The sequence below is a fragment of the Acromyrmex echinatior genome, chromosome 3 (genome assembly GCF_024713525.1).
Source record: "Acromyrmex echinatior isolate Ae372 chromosome 3, ASM2471352v2, whole genome shotgun sequence".
NCBI lineage: Eukaryota > Metazoa > Arthropoda > Insecta > Hymenoptera > Formicidae > Acromyrmex > Acromyrmex echinatior.
In genome coordinates this window covers 21,457,485-21,473,516 of record NC_141854.1, presented here as the reverse complement: position 1 = coordinate 21,473,516, position 16,032 = coordinate 21,457,485, and the positions used below count along the sequence as shown (strand labels likewise).

The following is a 16,032-nucleotide window of genomic DNA, read 5'->3' as shown; positions in this document are numbered from 1 at the left end:
TTTAACTTGAGCCACAGGAGCAAGCGTAAGCTATGGGCAAATGTTTACTGTGAAAATCGTTATAGTCCTTCCGAAAGCTTCCGGATCGTGCTCTCACAAGTGCGCTTCACTCCTCTCCCTCTCACTCTTTCTCTTTCTCTCTTTCTCTCTTGGGAAACGAAAATGTCTCATACGCATGGCCACCTAATCCTTTTATTTGCTGGCTCTTGTCCCGTTTTCTACTTTGTCGAAATCTTTTTATCTTTAGAAGATTTTCCTTATACCATTCTCTTGTTACAATATAAATGATTTCGCAAATATTTTACAGCAGCTAATATAGAGAACCATAAAATTTTTAATAACCAGCTTTTATCATAGTCTTATTTCAGTTGAAAACTATTACATGCAATTGGAGCGCTTTAAATAATAAATTTGAAACACATTTGTGTATATGTATACAATCAACGAATCAATTTACAAATACGTCCAAATACATACGTATAACATATGAATATCATGATACTTATATCGTTATGTATTACGCAATTTAGAATTTTTTTTATTAAAATTGTAAAGTTACTAAAGTTCCCCAGTTCCCAGCAATATTAGATATTTATATGGCTACAAACCATTATCTTTAATAATAGAAAAACGCAAATATCATCTCTTTTCTAAAAAAATAAGGCGTTATGTTAATAAAACCTGAATTGAAACCTGAAGTAAAATAAATTTATAAGATAAATTCTTAAACATTGTACCATTATGAATATTTTAAGAGAAATTTTGTATAGCATAGGTAAAAAAGTTTAAATATATAAACAAATTCAAATAAAAGATGCTATATTCTATATATCGCATGAATGCGAGATTATGATATATATACATATAAAGAAAAATTAAAGAAATGTATATCGAAAATGCTAATTAATATTTTGTGACCAAATGTTATGATTATAATGTAATAAATAGAATACTATATTAGTAATTTAGTATATTAGTACAATCGTAAATTTCTGATACCAAAAATTACAAATTAATATTAATTTTTTAAAGATCCGGATTCGATTTTCAGCTGAGGTAATATTTTTCACAATAATAATTAATTATTTACAGATTTTAATATGTCACTCAGCATTATTAAGAGCGTTCTAAAATGTGAAAAAGCATCAAATTTAATTAAATTACTAGTCAATTTAACTCGTGATATTACTGCGATAGTTTGGTACAGTTTGAGTTTCAAGACCGGAAAGTTATTTCGACGCACATTTTATTACATATATAGTATATAAAATTCGTACAGAATACAAGCACTTAAAATTTAGCTAGATTATTTAAGGGGATGCTGGAATTACCGACGGAACGCTCATTCCGTACTTTTCCAACCATTTCATTTTTTTTTATATAGAATAAAAAATTTTTCAGAATAAAAGAAAAAACGCTAATAGCTTTGGGAAAGTACAAACCTGTATGAAAATCTAAAAAAAATTGTAAGTTACAGTTTTTTGTTATTACGTAAATTACTTTTTTACATATGTAAAAATGAATTCAGGTATATATATCCAAACAAAAAGTATTTTCTCATATTTCAATAATTTATAAGAATATTATAAGATAATTATATCTTCAAATTAGGATTTTGAAGTTTACAAGAGAAATGGCAGGAAAAGTACGATTTGAGTGTACATAATCTCGTGCGATATACAGGATACAGCAAAAAATGTAAATGTAATTTTACTTAATGGTTTACTTAATATATGTAATGTTTTATTTAATATATATATAATGTGTTTTCTTGATATATGTAATATTTTGTTTGGAATTACAAATCTGTTTTATCGATAACGATTAAGTTCAACCGTCGCTCCTCTTAAGACATTGATTTCTATATGATAGGTTGTGTTTTTCACATATACTATAAAATATATTATTGTTAATATTATTTGTTACTAAAATACGCATAATTCTGTAAATATATTTTTAATAATTACTTTAAATATATACTTATATATATTTATAGAATAATCATTAGAATATAAGTAATTATACATTATTTATAGACAGCACCTTAATAATATATCAAAACCAAATTTTGCTATTGACAAAATTACATCTTAATTATAGAATTTATTATTATAGCATTTATTATTTCAAGAAAAATATAATATATTAACGCATTGTCTCCGCATCTATTGTTTGTATATTGGTAGCAAAAATCATTTCTATTATATTTATTCATTTTGATTGATTGAAACGAAGTCTAACTCTACTTATTTCTTTTTTCACTGATTTTGATTAATTTTTATTAATTTTATCGTAATATATAATATTTGTTCGACTATTCCGCATCATAAGCGAAATATTTTATCTTTTGTCGGAACACGTATTGAGCTTCCTTAAATAATAGAGAAATTCCTGAGTTTCTCGAGTAATAACAGTCAAGCATTCCGACTCTGTAATATCGCCCTTCCTCTCAGCACCTCCACTCTACCTTACATTTTACTCGCCTTTACTGTAGCACCTTCACGTCTTTTGTCAGTACTCTCAGTACTCTCGCGAATACGCGCACACTCACCTTCTTCTCGTCATAATAAAGCCTTTTGAAACAGGTTTGCAAGAACGAGTCTTGACAAAGCATACAAAATATCGTTTTTCTAGCTTAAACATTACGATACATTGAATAATCAATAATGTTGCATTTTCCAAAGTCTTTCTGCGTTCTCCTTCCACTTTTTATTCCATAACATTTACTTCCTTATTTGGCGAATGAAATACTTCTGTTCGAAATAAGACTGGTATTGTATACAATGTACGAAATAAAATGCGATACATCTCTTCTATAGCTCACGACGTAAACGAGATTTACGGCACCACCTTCTCATTCGCGCCAAATATTGAACCGTCTAAAACAATAAAAACAAGATTTATGACGTACGATAAATTAACCATCTCTACGTGCATATCACCTCACTACGAAAACTCTTGCTTATACTCTTAAAACATATATGAAATCCACGCTTTATCCTGCCAAAAAGGAGAATATGAAGATATAAAATTCATAAAATTTTTTCAATCTTCAAATTCTTTTCAATAAGATACTTTATATAATATTTACAATATATCTTTTTGAATCACTTGTTTATTAAGTTTATTTACGAATCTAAAATGGAGATAATATGCTACATAGTTGTTAATGAATTTTATTCTCATTAAAATATAGATACATATACATATAAACATACATATAATTTAATTTTTCACATGAAATGATGTAAGAATGCATTTCTCATTTCCATAAGTCCCGAAACACAATAAATGTAGTTTAAGCCGTAAAATACTGGTAATTACATCGATACAGTCGAATTGATATTTTATCCGTTGTCGTTCTTAAAGATGGATAAAAAATGTGAACTAAAATGTTTAAATATATTCGGTGAATGTTGTAATTCCATAAGAATTATATTCATTTAGAGCACTAATTATTCGTGAGTAATTCAAAATGCAAAGAAAACTTCTGCGTGTCGCACTTATTAGTTTATTTCACTTTATTTTAAATTATGATATTCATAGAGTACTGTATACGTACAATCGCATATTTAAAAAGAAATTTACAATTTAAAAATATACAATTTAAAAATTATTTTTAATAACAAATTTTTTATCGAGTATGATTAATTATAAATAATTTTTTTCTTAACATCAGCAACTTGATTTTTAATTACGAATCTTATAATTTATATATACACAAATACAAATTATTATAACTTATTACAAACACTTTATTATAAACAATTATAAATAATTTAATAGCATATATTGAATCAGTTTTAATATTCTTATTTTGTGAAAATTAACAAACATTTTGATAAAACAAACTTGAAATATGAATTATTTAGATTAAGTTATTTTAATCGTAAAAATATTTTTATACATTCAACTAAAGACAATTTAAAAGATTTTTTTTTATTAATATAACTGTACACTGACTATATTTATATTTGAAAAAGCATTTATTCTTAAGAAGAATTATTTAAAAAACATAAGTACTCTAGTACATGAATGAAAATCAGTAATAAAAAAAGTATAATTTTGAGACAAAGTGATAATTTTTCTACTTCCAAACGATTATAGATGATGAAGTATTTTCATAGTTTTCTATTATTCATGAAAGTCATAAATCATAATTATAACAATGCATCGCAAACATTTATTACTATCATCTACTTTTTTATTATTTTTTTACTATTTTTAATTAAATGCAAAACCCAATTGACTATTCACCAAGCTATTCTCTTTGGATATTGAAATTCTTTGTCTATTCGCGCTGTATTTTATTTCGCAGAAGTCTTCTTTGCATTTTGAACTACTCACGAATTCTTGGAACTGCGTTAGTTGCTCTTTTATGGTGCACTTTACTTTGAGAAGAAATTCAGTTTTAGAAGAAGTCTGGGACTGGTGATTGTGCGAAGCACTATCCTTTTCCCTTCTGCTCTTTGCTCATCAATAAAGTCGATGCAAACGAAATGATTTACATCGACATAAAATTCCTCGAAGAAGCTGCCTTCATTATGTTTTATATCAAAAGATTTTTCTAGAAAATTGAGAATTCTGTGTATCTGTTGAAAGATAGAAATTACAGTTATAAAATAAATCTTTTACTCATCATTCTTTTGAACATTAATTATAAAAATATAAATGTAACATGAATTAACATGAAATTAACAACAAGTAAAACAATGTAAAAAATGTATAAAATATTGGATTATAAAGTATAAATAAAAAATATTTTATATTAAATAAAATTATTTAATTTTTATCAGACGACATAAAACTACACATAAGAGAGTTGGTTAAAATTAGACTAACAGTCCGAAATTTATTATAGAATCTAACGAGAACGCCTATATATTGCATCCACAAGATCGATCAAGAGACGGGAATTATTTTCCCTTTAATCACCGTTCAGATATGAAAATAAAAATGCTGCGGTCGCAGCGACTGCCTCTCGAGAGAATTTCTGCCTCGCACACACTTTGGTTACTTTTTTCCTCAAGTCGTACGGAAGCGAATCGGTTCGGAAAGGTGAGAGATATAGTAGCGTGCGCGCGTGTTTTAGAGAGTAAGGTGTCCTTATAAAGAGCGGTTGTAAAGTGCTGAACGTCGCTTAAAGGGTCGTCTTCGGGCCGCTATTACTTCGAGAAGAGCACTTTGCACTATTACCAATACACGAAACATGACGATGCCAACGAGAAATAGAGTCGAAAGGCGAAGACACTAGCTATCTTTAAGTCGGATCTCTCCTATATGAACTATAGGACTATAGTCAATCTCGTCTCCAAAGTTCAACAAAAAATGTTCTTCCTTGTTTTACTCGCGGCTGTTTTACGAGGAAACTCGTATCGAAATGATCCGTACTTTGTCGCACAAAGACACCACGCTCTTAAAAATACTCTATATAATATCATTTAATAAAACATATAGGATTTAGCGAATATTTGATTTCAAAGCACTTTGATACAAGCATTTCTTTTGATGAAAAATGAATTTCTGCACTTTCTTATTAATACTCGCTACTTTAACTTTTAAAATATAAAATGCGACTGATATATATTGTTTTTCATTTTAATGTTAACGTTTTGTTTTTATATATATATTTATATAATTTTGTTTACACTCATTTAAAATATTTGTAGAATTTCTTTTATTTCTAATCCTTTTTATTTCTAATATATTTAATTTATAAAAAAATAATTTATTAAAATTCTATTATCCTATTGTATGTATATATTAATATATATTGCCTCTCTGAGCATCTTAGAGAAATAACTATATTTTCAATCTCATTGCATTGCAAGAATAGACGACGTTTATATTACATTGACACACAAAGAAGAAACAAGTATGTTTGTCTATAATCTACATACACAATCCAAAGGAATACATGGTTATGGATCACAACATTCTTATAACATTTATTTTGTATTAAACGATATTGTTAATTAATACTGCGATTCAAGAGCGAATTTCAATTTTTATATATCTTATCTATGTAATATTTCCACTATTATTTTTATTTACATTGATCCAACAGGGATCGAAACGTTTGGTTTTGTTTTGTTTGTTACCGGCAAATTAAAGTTTTATATTTTAACTAAATGACATGTTTATTTATTAACAGCTTCAAATTTTAATTTTATAACGATTAAGCTTAGGCTCGTAGCCCTTTGTCTTTCTGTTTTCTATATATTAATAAGTGTTAATTTTTTCTACAATGAAATTTTTGACAAAGTTTTTTAAGAAAATATAGGAAATGATATATATAGAATATATGTGTGTGTGTGTGTGTGTGTGTGTGTGTTATAAATCGATAATTCAAATCCAATTGGAAAATTGAAATATGAGAGTTGTACCTTAACTTGCCTTAACATGTAAACGAATGTTTGGATAGATATCTGCTTTAAAAAAATAAATCAATCTTACTTAATAAACAATATCGTATACTTTGCCTCGTGAGTGTTGGGTAGATTATTCAAAAATTATTGCTTGTCACTGGGAAGTTACATCGACTGGATTCTACATGAAAGTTTTCGCGATGTTTCGGCCTTATGCAGGATATGGATGGCAGGCGATCAATCCTGATGTCGGAAACTCGAAGAGTTCTATCACGTTGGCGAAATTGATTTAAAGACCGTGTCGTAATCCTTTCGTTGAGAAAACCGTTGTCGAGTAGCTTCCATTAATGTATAATAGAATAGGCAAAGTCCCTACATAATGTTGTCGCGCACATTTCCTCAGTGCATACAAATTGCTTTGTCTTGGCGGCTATTCTTCTCGCTCCGACCAGAACGATCGAGGCAAATACGTTCGACGGAATTTCCCTTTACGACCATCCTTTACACCATCTAATCCTTCTCGTAAAAGCCAACACTCGTGGCAAGGCGCAGCGTCGTTTCCTATAGAATGCCGCAAGGAAGAGTTTGAGAAAAGCTTCAAGATGTTACGAATAAAAGGAAGGATCTCATTGAAGTTGAGATGAGATTTCACACGGATTTGGGCGGAAAACAAATCGGGCACTGTTGCGTTATTGAGCTTCTAATAGTATTTTGATAGATCGTTCGTCGCAGCAGTCATTTTCAAATTCGATTATAGAATACATAACGAATAATATTTATATTTTGAGTATATATCGTAACATTTATCTTATTTGCTGCGACAGCAAGTAACATAAATGACACATTCAACAAATTTTCAAAAAATGTCGTTCAATATCGACGATATTTTTCAGTATTGTTGAAAAATAAATCTCTTCACTTTTCAGAGCTTACCACAAACACCAGCTGGTGGTGCTGGTGGAAAAGCAAGTGCAACCGGTTCAAGCGCTGGAATGGTCAATGGTGCTGGTGTCGATCATGAAAACATCCGGGACGGCGCTGGAATAGATACAGAGCTCGTAAGTATACAGTTAGATATATTTGTATAATCTTACGCAAGTACGTATTTATATTGGATCATCTAAAAAGTATCCGCGGTACTTTGTCACTAGATATATGACCATCAACACACATCTAGTGACAAAAAACCGCGGATACTTTTTAGATGACCCAATAATTGAATAATACGTGCGCGCGCGCGCGCGCGCGTGTGTGTGTGTGTGTGTGTGTGTGTGTGTGGGGGTATAAAATTATATCATATCGCAATATATGTACATCGAAATCTTAATATTTCCCATTAAAGTTGTCTTTGAAAAATGAAATATAACAATCAAGAAAATACATTGCGCACTTTATAAATCCTTCGCGCAATAACCAGTTGCATAGTTTTTCAAATTTTATTTTTGTAATATTAAATATATCTATTATAGATGTTATAATGTTACTCATTGTACATATTTCTATAACTTGATTCGACAACTGTCTTTAATTGTTCGGTTAAGTTAATAAATTTCAAAATATCATCATCCAGTAACGAAATAAAAATAGAACAAACCGTTTCCTTCCTTTGTCGATAAACTCGGAAAAGTTTCTCACAAGTGTGCCACCGCAACAAAAGTTTTATCATGGCAAAAGAACCGAGCAACAAAGCGGCTGTTCACTGTGCTAGGTGCTATTGTTTATTTCATTCTACTTCAGTTCGAGCGGACCTTTTTATTGCCACGTACGTGTACGAGGAATCGTGAGACTTCATCGATTAAAAAAAAAAAGAACTCGTACCAACATGGAAATCATTGTCATTACGCTCATTAGCTCGTCAATATGAATTTTTCTTTTTTTAATCTTAAATTATCCACAAAAAATCTATAGAAAAACTTTGTTGGCATTATATATATGTGTGGATACGTTGCATTTTGTTATTAAATTTATGAACCTTATGTTTTTTTTCTAAGATTCAGAAAAATTAGTAAAAATTCCTTAAGACACAATATTCTTAAAAAGTTATATGTAAAAAGGATAAATAATATTCATGTAGCATTCGAGGAATATTGTGTGCTTATAGAGTTTGTCCTGAATTAATATCAGGTAATAAAAGCAGAATCACGTATTGGTAATGATAATGCATATTAAATAGTATAAATTTGCTCAATTTTTATCCTAAGAGAAGATATAATCTGTGCATGAGAGAATTAAAGAATACTACGTTCTTATACATAATAAAATAAGTTAAAAGGAAAAGAAAACAGCAAGATTCCGGAAAGTGTGCAATACGGAATCTAACCAGACAGTAGGAGCTAGCTAAAATTCAGGAATTAAGCGATTACTTCCGAAGTTAACCATTGTTCCCGGCAGTCCATCAATCCGCCTCTCTGACGATTCTCCCTGCCGTTTTTTCGCACGTCGATCCATTCGTACGGAATTAAAACCGTTATCTGCCTCCCTCCACCCGCTTCACCGAGTTCCGAAAAGCAGAGAGATGGGCAGTAAAGACTGGATGAGGGTTGAAATTCATGGGCGAACATCGAACAAAAGGGGTGCAGACAGAGATGGAATCGACTGGTCCGCAGACTTTGTTACTTAACGATGTTTATGAGATTTCACCGATACATTATTATTATTATTATTACTAAATTTGTTTTTTTTTTAGTAATATGTCTGACTTTTGTTATCTTTATATTATTTATATTGACCTAAGATTAAAAAAATATGTACAAATGTAATTTGTATATTAAGTGCAGTTTTGCAAATAAAATATTGCATTTATATGAAAGTAGTTTTGTCATAATGTTTAGTTTTTTATATAATTATTTAAATATTTGTAATTTTGAGTTTCTCTCTCTAATATTTCGCGTGTCTTAATTATTAACAAAAAACTATTTTAAGGAACATTATATGTATATAATTATAGAGGGCACAACTAATGTACTGTTTTAAAATAATTTCATCTTTTTAAACGTAATATATACGTAATATATACGTGTAACGAAGCTATTTTTGTAAAATCCAAATAAATTACCCGGTCGATATTACTAGTCTAGCTTTATGGATATTTTTAATCAAATTTCCGCAAAAGCTCATGCCTACCGTGATTGTTCGTTCCGAAATGTCAGCATAACGATAGGCGTCAACAATTTTTTCATCGCTTTTCCCATTTTCTCCATGCTCTTCCTCTTTTCCACTTCGGTCGGATTTTTTACAATTTTTTCGTCTATCGATTTACATGCGCCAGCAAAATCGACAATGCTTACGTCGTTTGCTGCAATCGTCTAGCAGTTTATAATCGAAAAGCGGTGGTGGGACGGTAGGTCAGATGAAGTCGGGCAAGTTTTATTGTGCTTACTATGATTCGTCCTGTTTTCTAGATGCTCCGATATATCAAAGCATCTCGCCTCTCGTGGCCATCTTTACGTATTTGCGTATTCATCTCTTCTTTCTCATATGACAGAAGTGAAATTGGAAATACGATATACTTAGATCTATAACATTTATATCTCGCGTCGATATATATTCTCATGTCGGTACATGTAATGCGTAGCATCCAAAAATTGCATTCTTCTTTGCTCTCTTTCAAATAAATAAACATAATATATGTATAAGTATTACATGTATTTGAAAAAAGCCTACACTCAGAAAAAAAATAATGATGGCAGCTACAAAAGTATATATAATATATTAATATCTTATGTAAAATGAGTGTACATGGTTAAATAAATTAATGCACACCGTTGAAACTATATGTATATACACGCGCTTAAAAAATGGAAGAAGAGTTAATATATTAACATTTAAATATTCTAAACATCTATATATATTTCAATTGTAGTAATATTAAAATATTTTTTATAAATGTAAAAATGTAAAATATATATTACATATTTTTTGTACATATGAAAGCGTTTACGTACAAACATCTTTTCAGTATCACAGTAGATACTAAATTATACATATAGTGTCCGCTTTAAATAAAGACTTATAAGACATCTATAATTATTATCGCTTTTTCGTGATGCTAATTGGTTCTCTCGCTTTACTTACTTTGTGCTGCAAAAATAATTGTCCGTGCAAAATCATATTTTGAGTTCATGAACATTAAGTAATTGTTATTGTATGATTAATAAGTATATATACTTAGTCTTTGTAGAAAATAAAAATCTAACAATAAGTAAAGCGCATAGCACACGTCTTTGATGTTTAATACCTAAGAAAAACAGGCCAGTTGCCGTACAGGGTTAATTGTCAACGTGTTTATAACTCAGTATATAGCAGAAAAATCTCTTTTTTTACTAGATTACTGATATAATATTAATTTATTGTATAAAATGTTTTGCATCAAAAAAGCGTTGTGTATATCATTTACAACGATTTTTAAGAAAGTGAAATTGATGAATAAATTTTTCTTATCTTCTATTTTGTTGTTTGATAAATTTTGGGCATTATCAATCGCAATTTTCCTGTAAGGAAAATGGCATGTTTTAGAATATTTTTGCCGCGGTTAATTAATCATTATTCTGACAAAAATACAATCTCGTTTATTAAAAACATGTAGGATAGATTGGCCAAAATGAGTTTGGCCAATTAGATGATACTCAATTATGATCTTTTTAGAGAGAGAAGATCAATACGTTTTTAGAAAATATGTTTACAAATATAATACTTCATATAGACATACATGTTTTTTCATTTTTCATATAGGAATTATAATACAAAAACACATATTACGATTAAAATAACTTTTACTTATATCAATAATATAATTATTATTATTTCTTAATATATAAAACTAGCATTAACCTTAAAATTTTATATTTTGTATGCTTAAAAAATACATATGTTACTATCAAATCTGGATGTGTGACAATCAATTCTGAGTATGGGACTAGTTGTTACATTTTCTCAGCTTTATTTACAATTAAATAAATTATTTATATTATGATGATGTATATTCAAGAATAATATTTTTTTAATACTTAAGGGATTTAATACTGTAGGTATATAATGTCTCAAAATCTTATACTTTTTTCTAAAAATCATTATTCAAAAATCTTAATCTCTTTTACATAAAAATATTCTTAAAAGTTATAATAAATAATTTATTACATAAATTTATTTATGTTACAATTCAAATTATCATCTACATATCTTTTTAAAAAAATATCTTTATTGAAAGTTATTAAATAAAGATTTTGGAAAATTGTTTGAATAAGTTTACATAAAACTGGAAATTTGAGTATTTACTCAATAAAATAATAATATTAATAATATTACGGAATAATAATATTACGAAATAAAAATTTACGGAATAATAATGTGTGCATATTCTTTATTCTGTTTTTAAATTGGAAGTATTTATTATTCAAATAGACAGAAATTTATGCATTAAGTCACTTCGCGTTTCTTTTTTGTTGCACGAATGGTTATGATAATAAAAAATCGGAAAATTAAAAATAACTTCCGACATTTGAAAACGGCATTGCATTCTGTTGTTTTGTTTCAATCCACTTGTAAACCTTTACAAAGAAGAATAAATTTCATAATTGCAATCCGAATCTTTTTGAGGACAAAAAAGGCGAAAGAAGAGTGTGATACTTTTTGTTTTTCATATTTCTTTATGAATTAGAGTATAATTCATAAATTTCTTGCGTTAACTTTGTGATATGTAACACGTAATTACTAACTGAATTATATTATTAATATTGAATTATATTAATAGTACTATTAATATATACTATTAATAGTTACTCTATTAATACTGAATTATAATATTATATTATACGTTTATAGCAAGTTGCAAAAAGTTACTTTAAATTTGAATAATGTATACGACAATAAAAAGTTTTCTTATATAAAATCATTTTAATAATATACACAGATAAAAAATATTCTCTTTAATAGTTTCGATTTAAAAAAAATTAATAATTATAATAAAAATACTAGCTATAAATTCTCGAAATTAAAATAATATAAGAATTCAGGCAAATGAGAGTTCGGTGTGATATTTAGTGCACAAATATTGATGAAATGTATAGGAAAGTTATATTTGATAAAACGTTCGAATGTAAAGCACAAGTCAAATATAACTTACCTATACATTTAATCAATATTTGTGCACTAACCGCGCCGAACTCTCATTTGTTTATATTATTAATAATTATAGTTAGTTATTTTTTAAATTGGAACTGTTTTATTCTTTTTGTAGATCGACGGATCTTGTAAACGTATTTAGAGAAGACACAGACGAATCACAAGCGTAAACATCTATCCTGTATGTCTTGTAGCAATTCTCTGCAGTAAAGAAACCAATTCTGTTGCCATTATGCTGCCAATTTATTTTCTGTCTTATCTCAAGTTATACTAATCTTGAAATCTCTCACAAAAGCATTATCGCTGAAACCATATATCTAACAATAAATGAAACAATTATTCGTAAATATCCAATGTGACTTTTTAAATTGCACATTTTGTTTTTCCGATTTTATTCTAATTTGAGGAGAAAATAAGGACAGGAAAGGAAGAGAAATTATCATTGTTTGTAATATTTGTGCAGGCAAAGTTGAGAAATCTTATGAAGATACGTATAGTACATTCACAAATGCGAATTGTTCTGGCACTCGCATATTTGCTTAATTAAAAGCTAGATTAGAAATGTCTGGTTGAAGTTGCGATTAACAATACACAAGTATTGTGATTATGCAAATTTCTTTAATTTCTTCCGAGCCATCTGCGACGAGCGTTAATATTGCGTAATAAAGAAACTGTGTGGAAATCGAGTTGTGTGCTTCTTGCACTATTTCTGTCAAAACATTTTTTAAACTAAAAAGCCAGCAACTATATATGAATTAATGAACATTCAGTGTGTTATGTAAAAATATAATCAACAATAGTATGTGTATATATCTACATATTATATATAAACAATTTTTTTGAAATATATTATATTTAGAATCAAAAGAATTTGTTAATACTGATCCAAAAGTTTTTTATTCTATTATTACACACGCGCGCGCGCTCACACACACACACACACACACACACACACACACACACACACACACACACACACACACACACACTCATATATATATATATATACACACAATAAGATAAATTTAATATTTGGATATTTTATACATATGTATATAATTATAATATTTTATACATATGTATATAATAGAATGAACTTAATATTTGGACCAGTATTAACAAATTCTTTTGATTCTCCTAAATATGTTTTACTTTAATTTTTTTTTTTAATAAATCTCTTAAGATATATTTTTCTTTTGAGATGTTAAAAAGTGAGAACATAAAACTTAAATATATTTTTAATTGTTTTACAAACGCTTTATTTTATGAATACAGTTTTACTCTCCAAATATTTTCGTAGAATTAATTAAATTAATCTGTTTATCAAGACATAAACGTATCAGATATACACAGATATTTTTCCAAAATTGCTTGTTTTATAAAGTTTTCCATTTAAAAATATCGACATATTTCATATATCCTCGAAAAAGTAAAGAAAAGTAATTGTATAAATAAATGCTTGATGATAACGATGAGGGAAACGTCAAACATTTTATTAAGTCGGATATGTAAAAACCACAGCTAGCCAATATAGAGGAATAGAAGCGCATTTTTGTCGAAAAAAGAAAAAAATATGTAGAAGATGAAAAGGAAGAGCAAAAAAAAAGAGCCGCGCGCGGCTCTATAACAAAGAAACGCTCAGTAGCGGGGGCTTTGAATTCACAACCCTTCTCTCTGCCTCCTTCGTTATTTTCTATCTGCCTAGCATTATGCATTTTTCTTCACCTATATTACGAAAAACGTTGGTAAAACGTTTCATACTCGCATTCACAAGTGGCCGCGAATCCGCTTTATTAAACCCTTCAAGCGCTCAAAAGCGCGCACGCGAATTATGAGTATTATAACGCGGTAACATGTGAAATAGAAACGATAAATATTATAACATAGATAAAGAAGATATTTTTATTAAAGCGGAAATAAATAACGAGAAATCGAACATCAAGTTTTTAAGAAAAAAAAAATTAAACAAGTGCATACAACATGATGTAACTGTATAGTATATAGTATATAATATATGTATCTACGAAAAATTCTTTCACTGTGTAAAAAAGTTGTGCAAACGTATATGTTATAACATTATTCGATTTGCTACATTTGCTAAATATATTTATCAAAAAGATCATGCCATAGTAATTTGTAAAATCGTTTATGAACATCGTTTTATGTTTCTAATTAAAAATTAGTTATTACGATAGAAAATCGGCTCGCAATATGTAATTTCTACAGAATAAGATCATATCTCCTTTCTTTTGATTGATGGAGCATCTATTTTGAGACCTTCGTCTTAAGACTATCGGATTATTCCGTAAGACGATTTACATTCTGCAGTCATTGCAAGGGATAATGTTTCAGCGATGTAATACTATGCTAAATACACTTAGTAACGCTAACATAATCCCGGGATATTCAGATCTTGGAATAGGAAGAATGTTTTAGATTGCCAGAGAAACAAACCTTTTGTTGTAAGTAATATGCTTGAATCATAAATCAAGGAAGTAAGCCATTTATAAACTCATCCTTGTTTCATATTTCGTCTACATTATTTCAACATTCTCCTGGCTCGAAGAAACCAATAATCTTTACAATTTTTTTATTTGACGTAACACCACTATTTGTACAAATTCTTCAAATTTTCTTTTGATTCTTTATTAATTTCTTATTAATGTGATATTTAATTTTTTAAATAACATAAATAATAATTAGTTCGGTTATTGCAATGATTAATTTACTTAAGACTATCGGATTATTCCGTAAGACGGTTTACATTCAGTCATTGCAAGGGATAATGTTTCAGCGATGTAATACTATGCTAAATACGTTTAGTAACGTTAATATAATCCCGGCTAATATAATTATTTATTTATTTTTATTAACATTAATTAATCTTTTTTTTGCACGTGCGCGCAAATAAATTTATATTAGTTTTAAATTTGTACTTATTTTGAACTACCCATTAACTTAAAGTTTTATTAAGTCTGTCAACGATATATAATCTGTTATTAAAATTGTAATATTATATTATCTATCTGTTATAAATAGTTTATGAAAGAAAACTTAATTAATTACATTATTAACGTTAGTGTAATTTTATTTTACTTTTTTCTAATTTTTATAGTAGTGCTATGAGCACTACTAAAATTTAGTTGCCAAAACTTAGATGATTATATTTAAACAGCTTTTATATATTTATTAATGTTATGAGTCATTTCTCATATATGTTACCGCGTTTTTCTAATAAGTAGATATAAGTTCTACGCATTTCATCAACTTATCATTAATAAGCCACGTAAAACGAGCGAAATTGTACCATAGATGTTAAAAGCTTTGTTCAAAGTACAAAGGAGCTTCTGCGGATGGCGTGCGTTTTTTTTTCTTTTGTCTGATTAATCCTACTTGCAAAATGTTCCCGTACTTTGTTGCTTAGGCTTTTGCATTTCTGTCTGGTATGGCTTTAAGAATTATTATATATATTTTTTCCTTTTTTTAAATAAAATTGAGTTAAACTTCCCATCAACCTACGAGAAACTTTATCCTGTCTTTTTTG

At 28.4% G+C, this 16,032-nt stretch overlaps 1 protein-coding gene across 1 annotated transcript in view; it reads left to right on the top strand.

Moving 5' to 3' along the window:
• The window catches only part of LOC105153748 (uncharacterized), a 292,829-nt gene that overhangs the window by 254,388 nt on the left and 22,409 nt on the right, over positions 1-16,032 (top strand). The window contains exon 4 of the mRNA XM_011068775.2: positions 7,295-7,426. Within this exon, the coding sequence (XP_011067077.2) occupies positions 7,295-7,426 (132 nt within the window). The remainder of the gene's footprint in view (positions 1-7,294; positions 7,427-16,032) is intronic.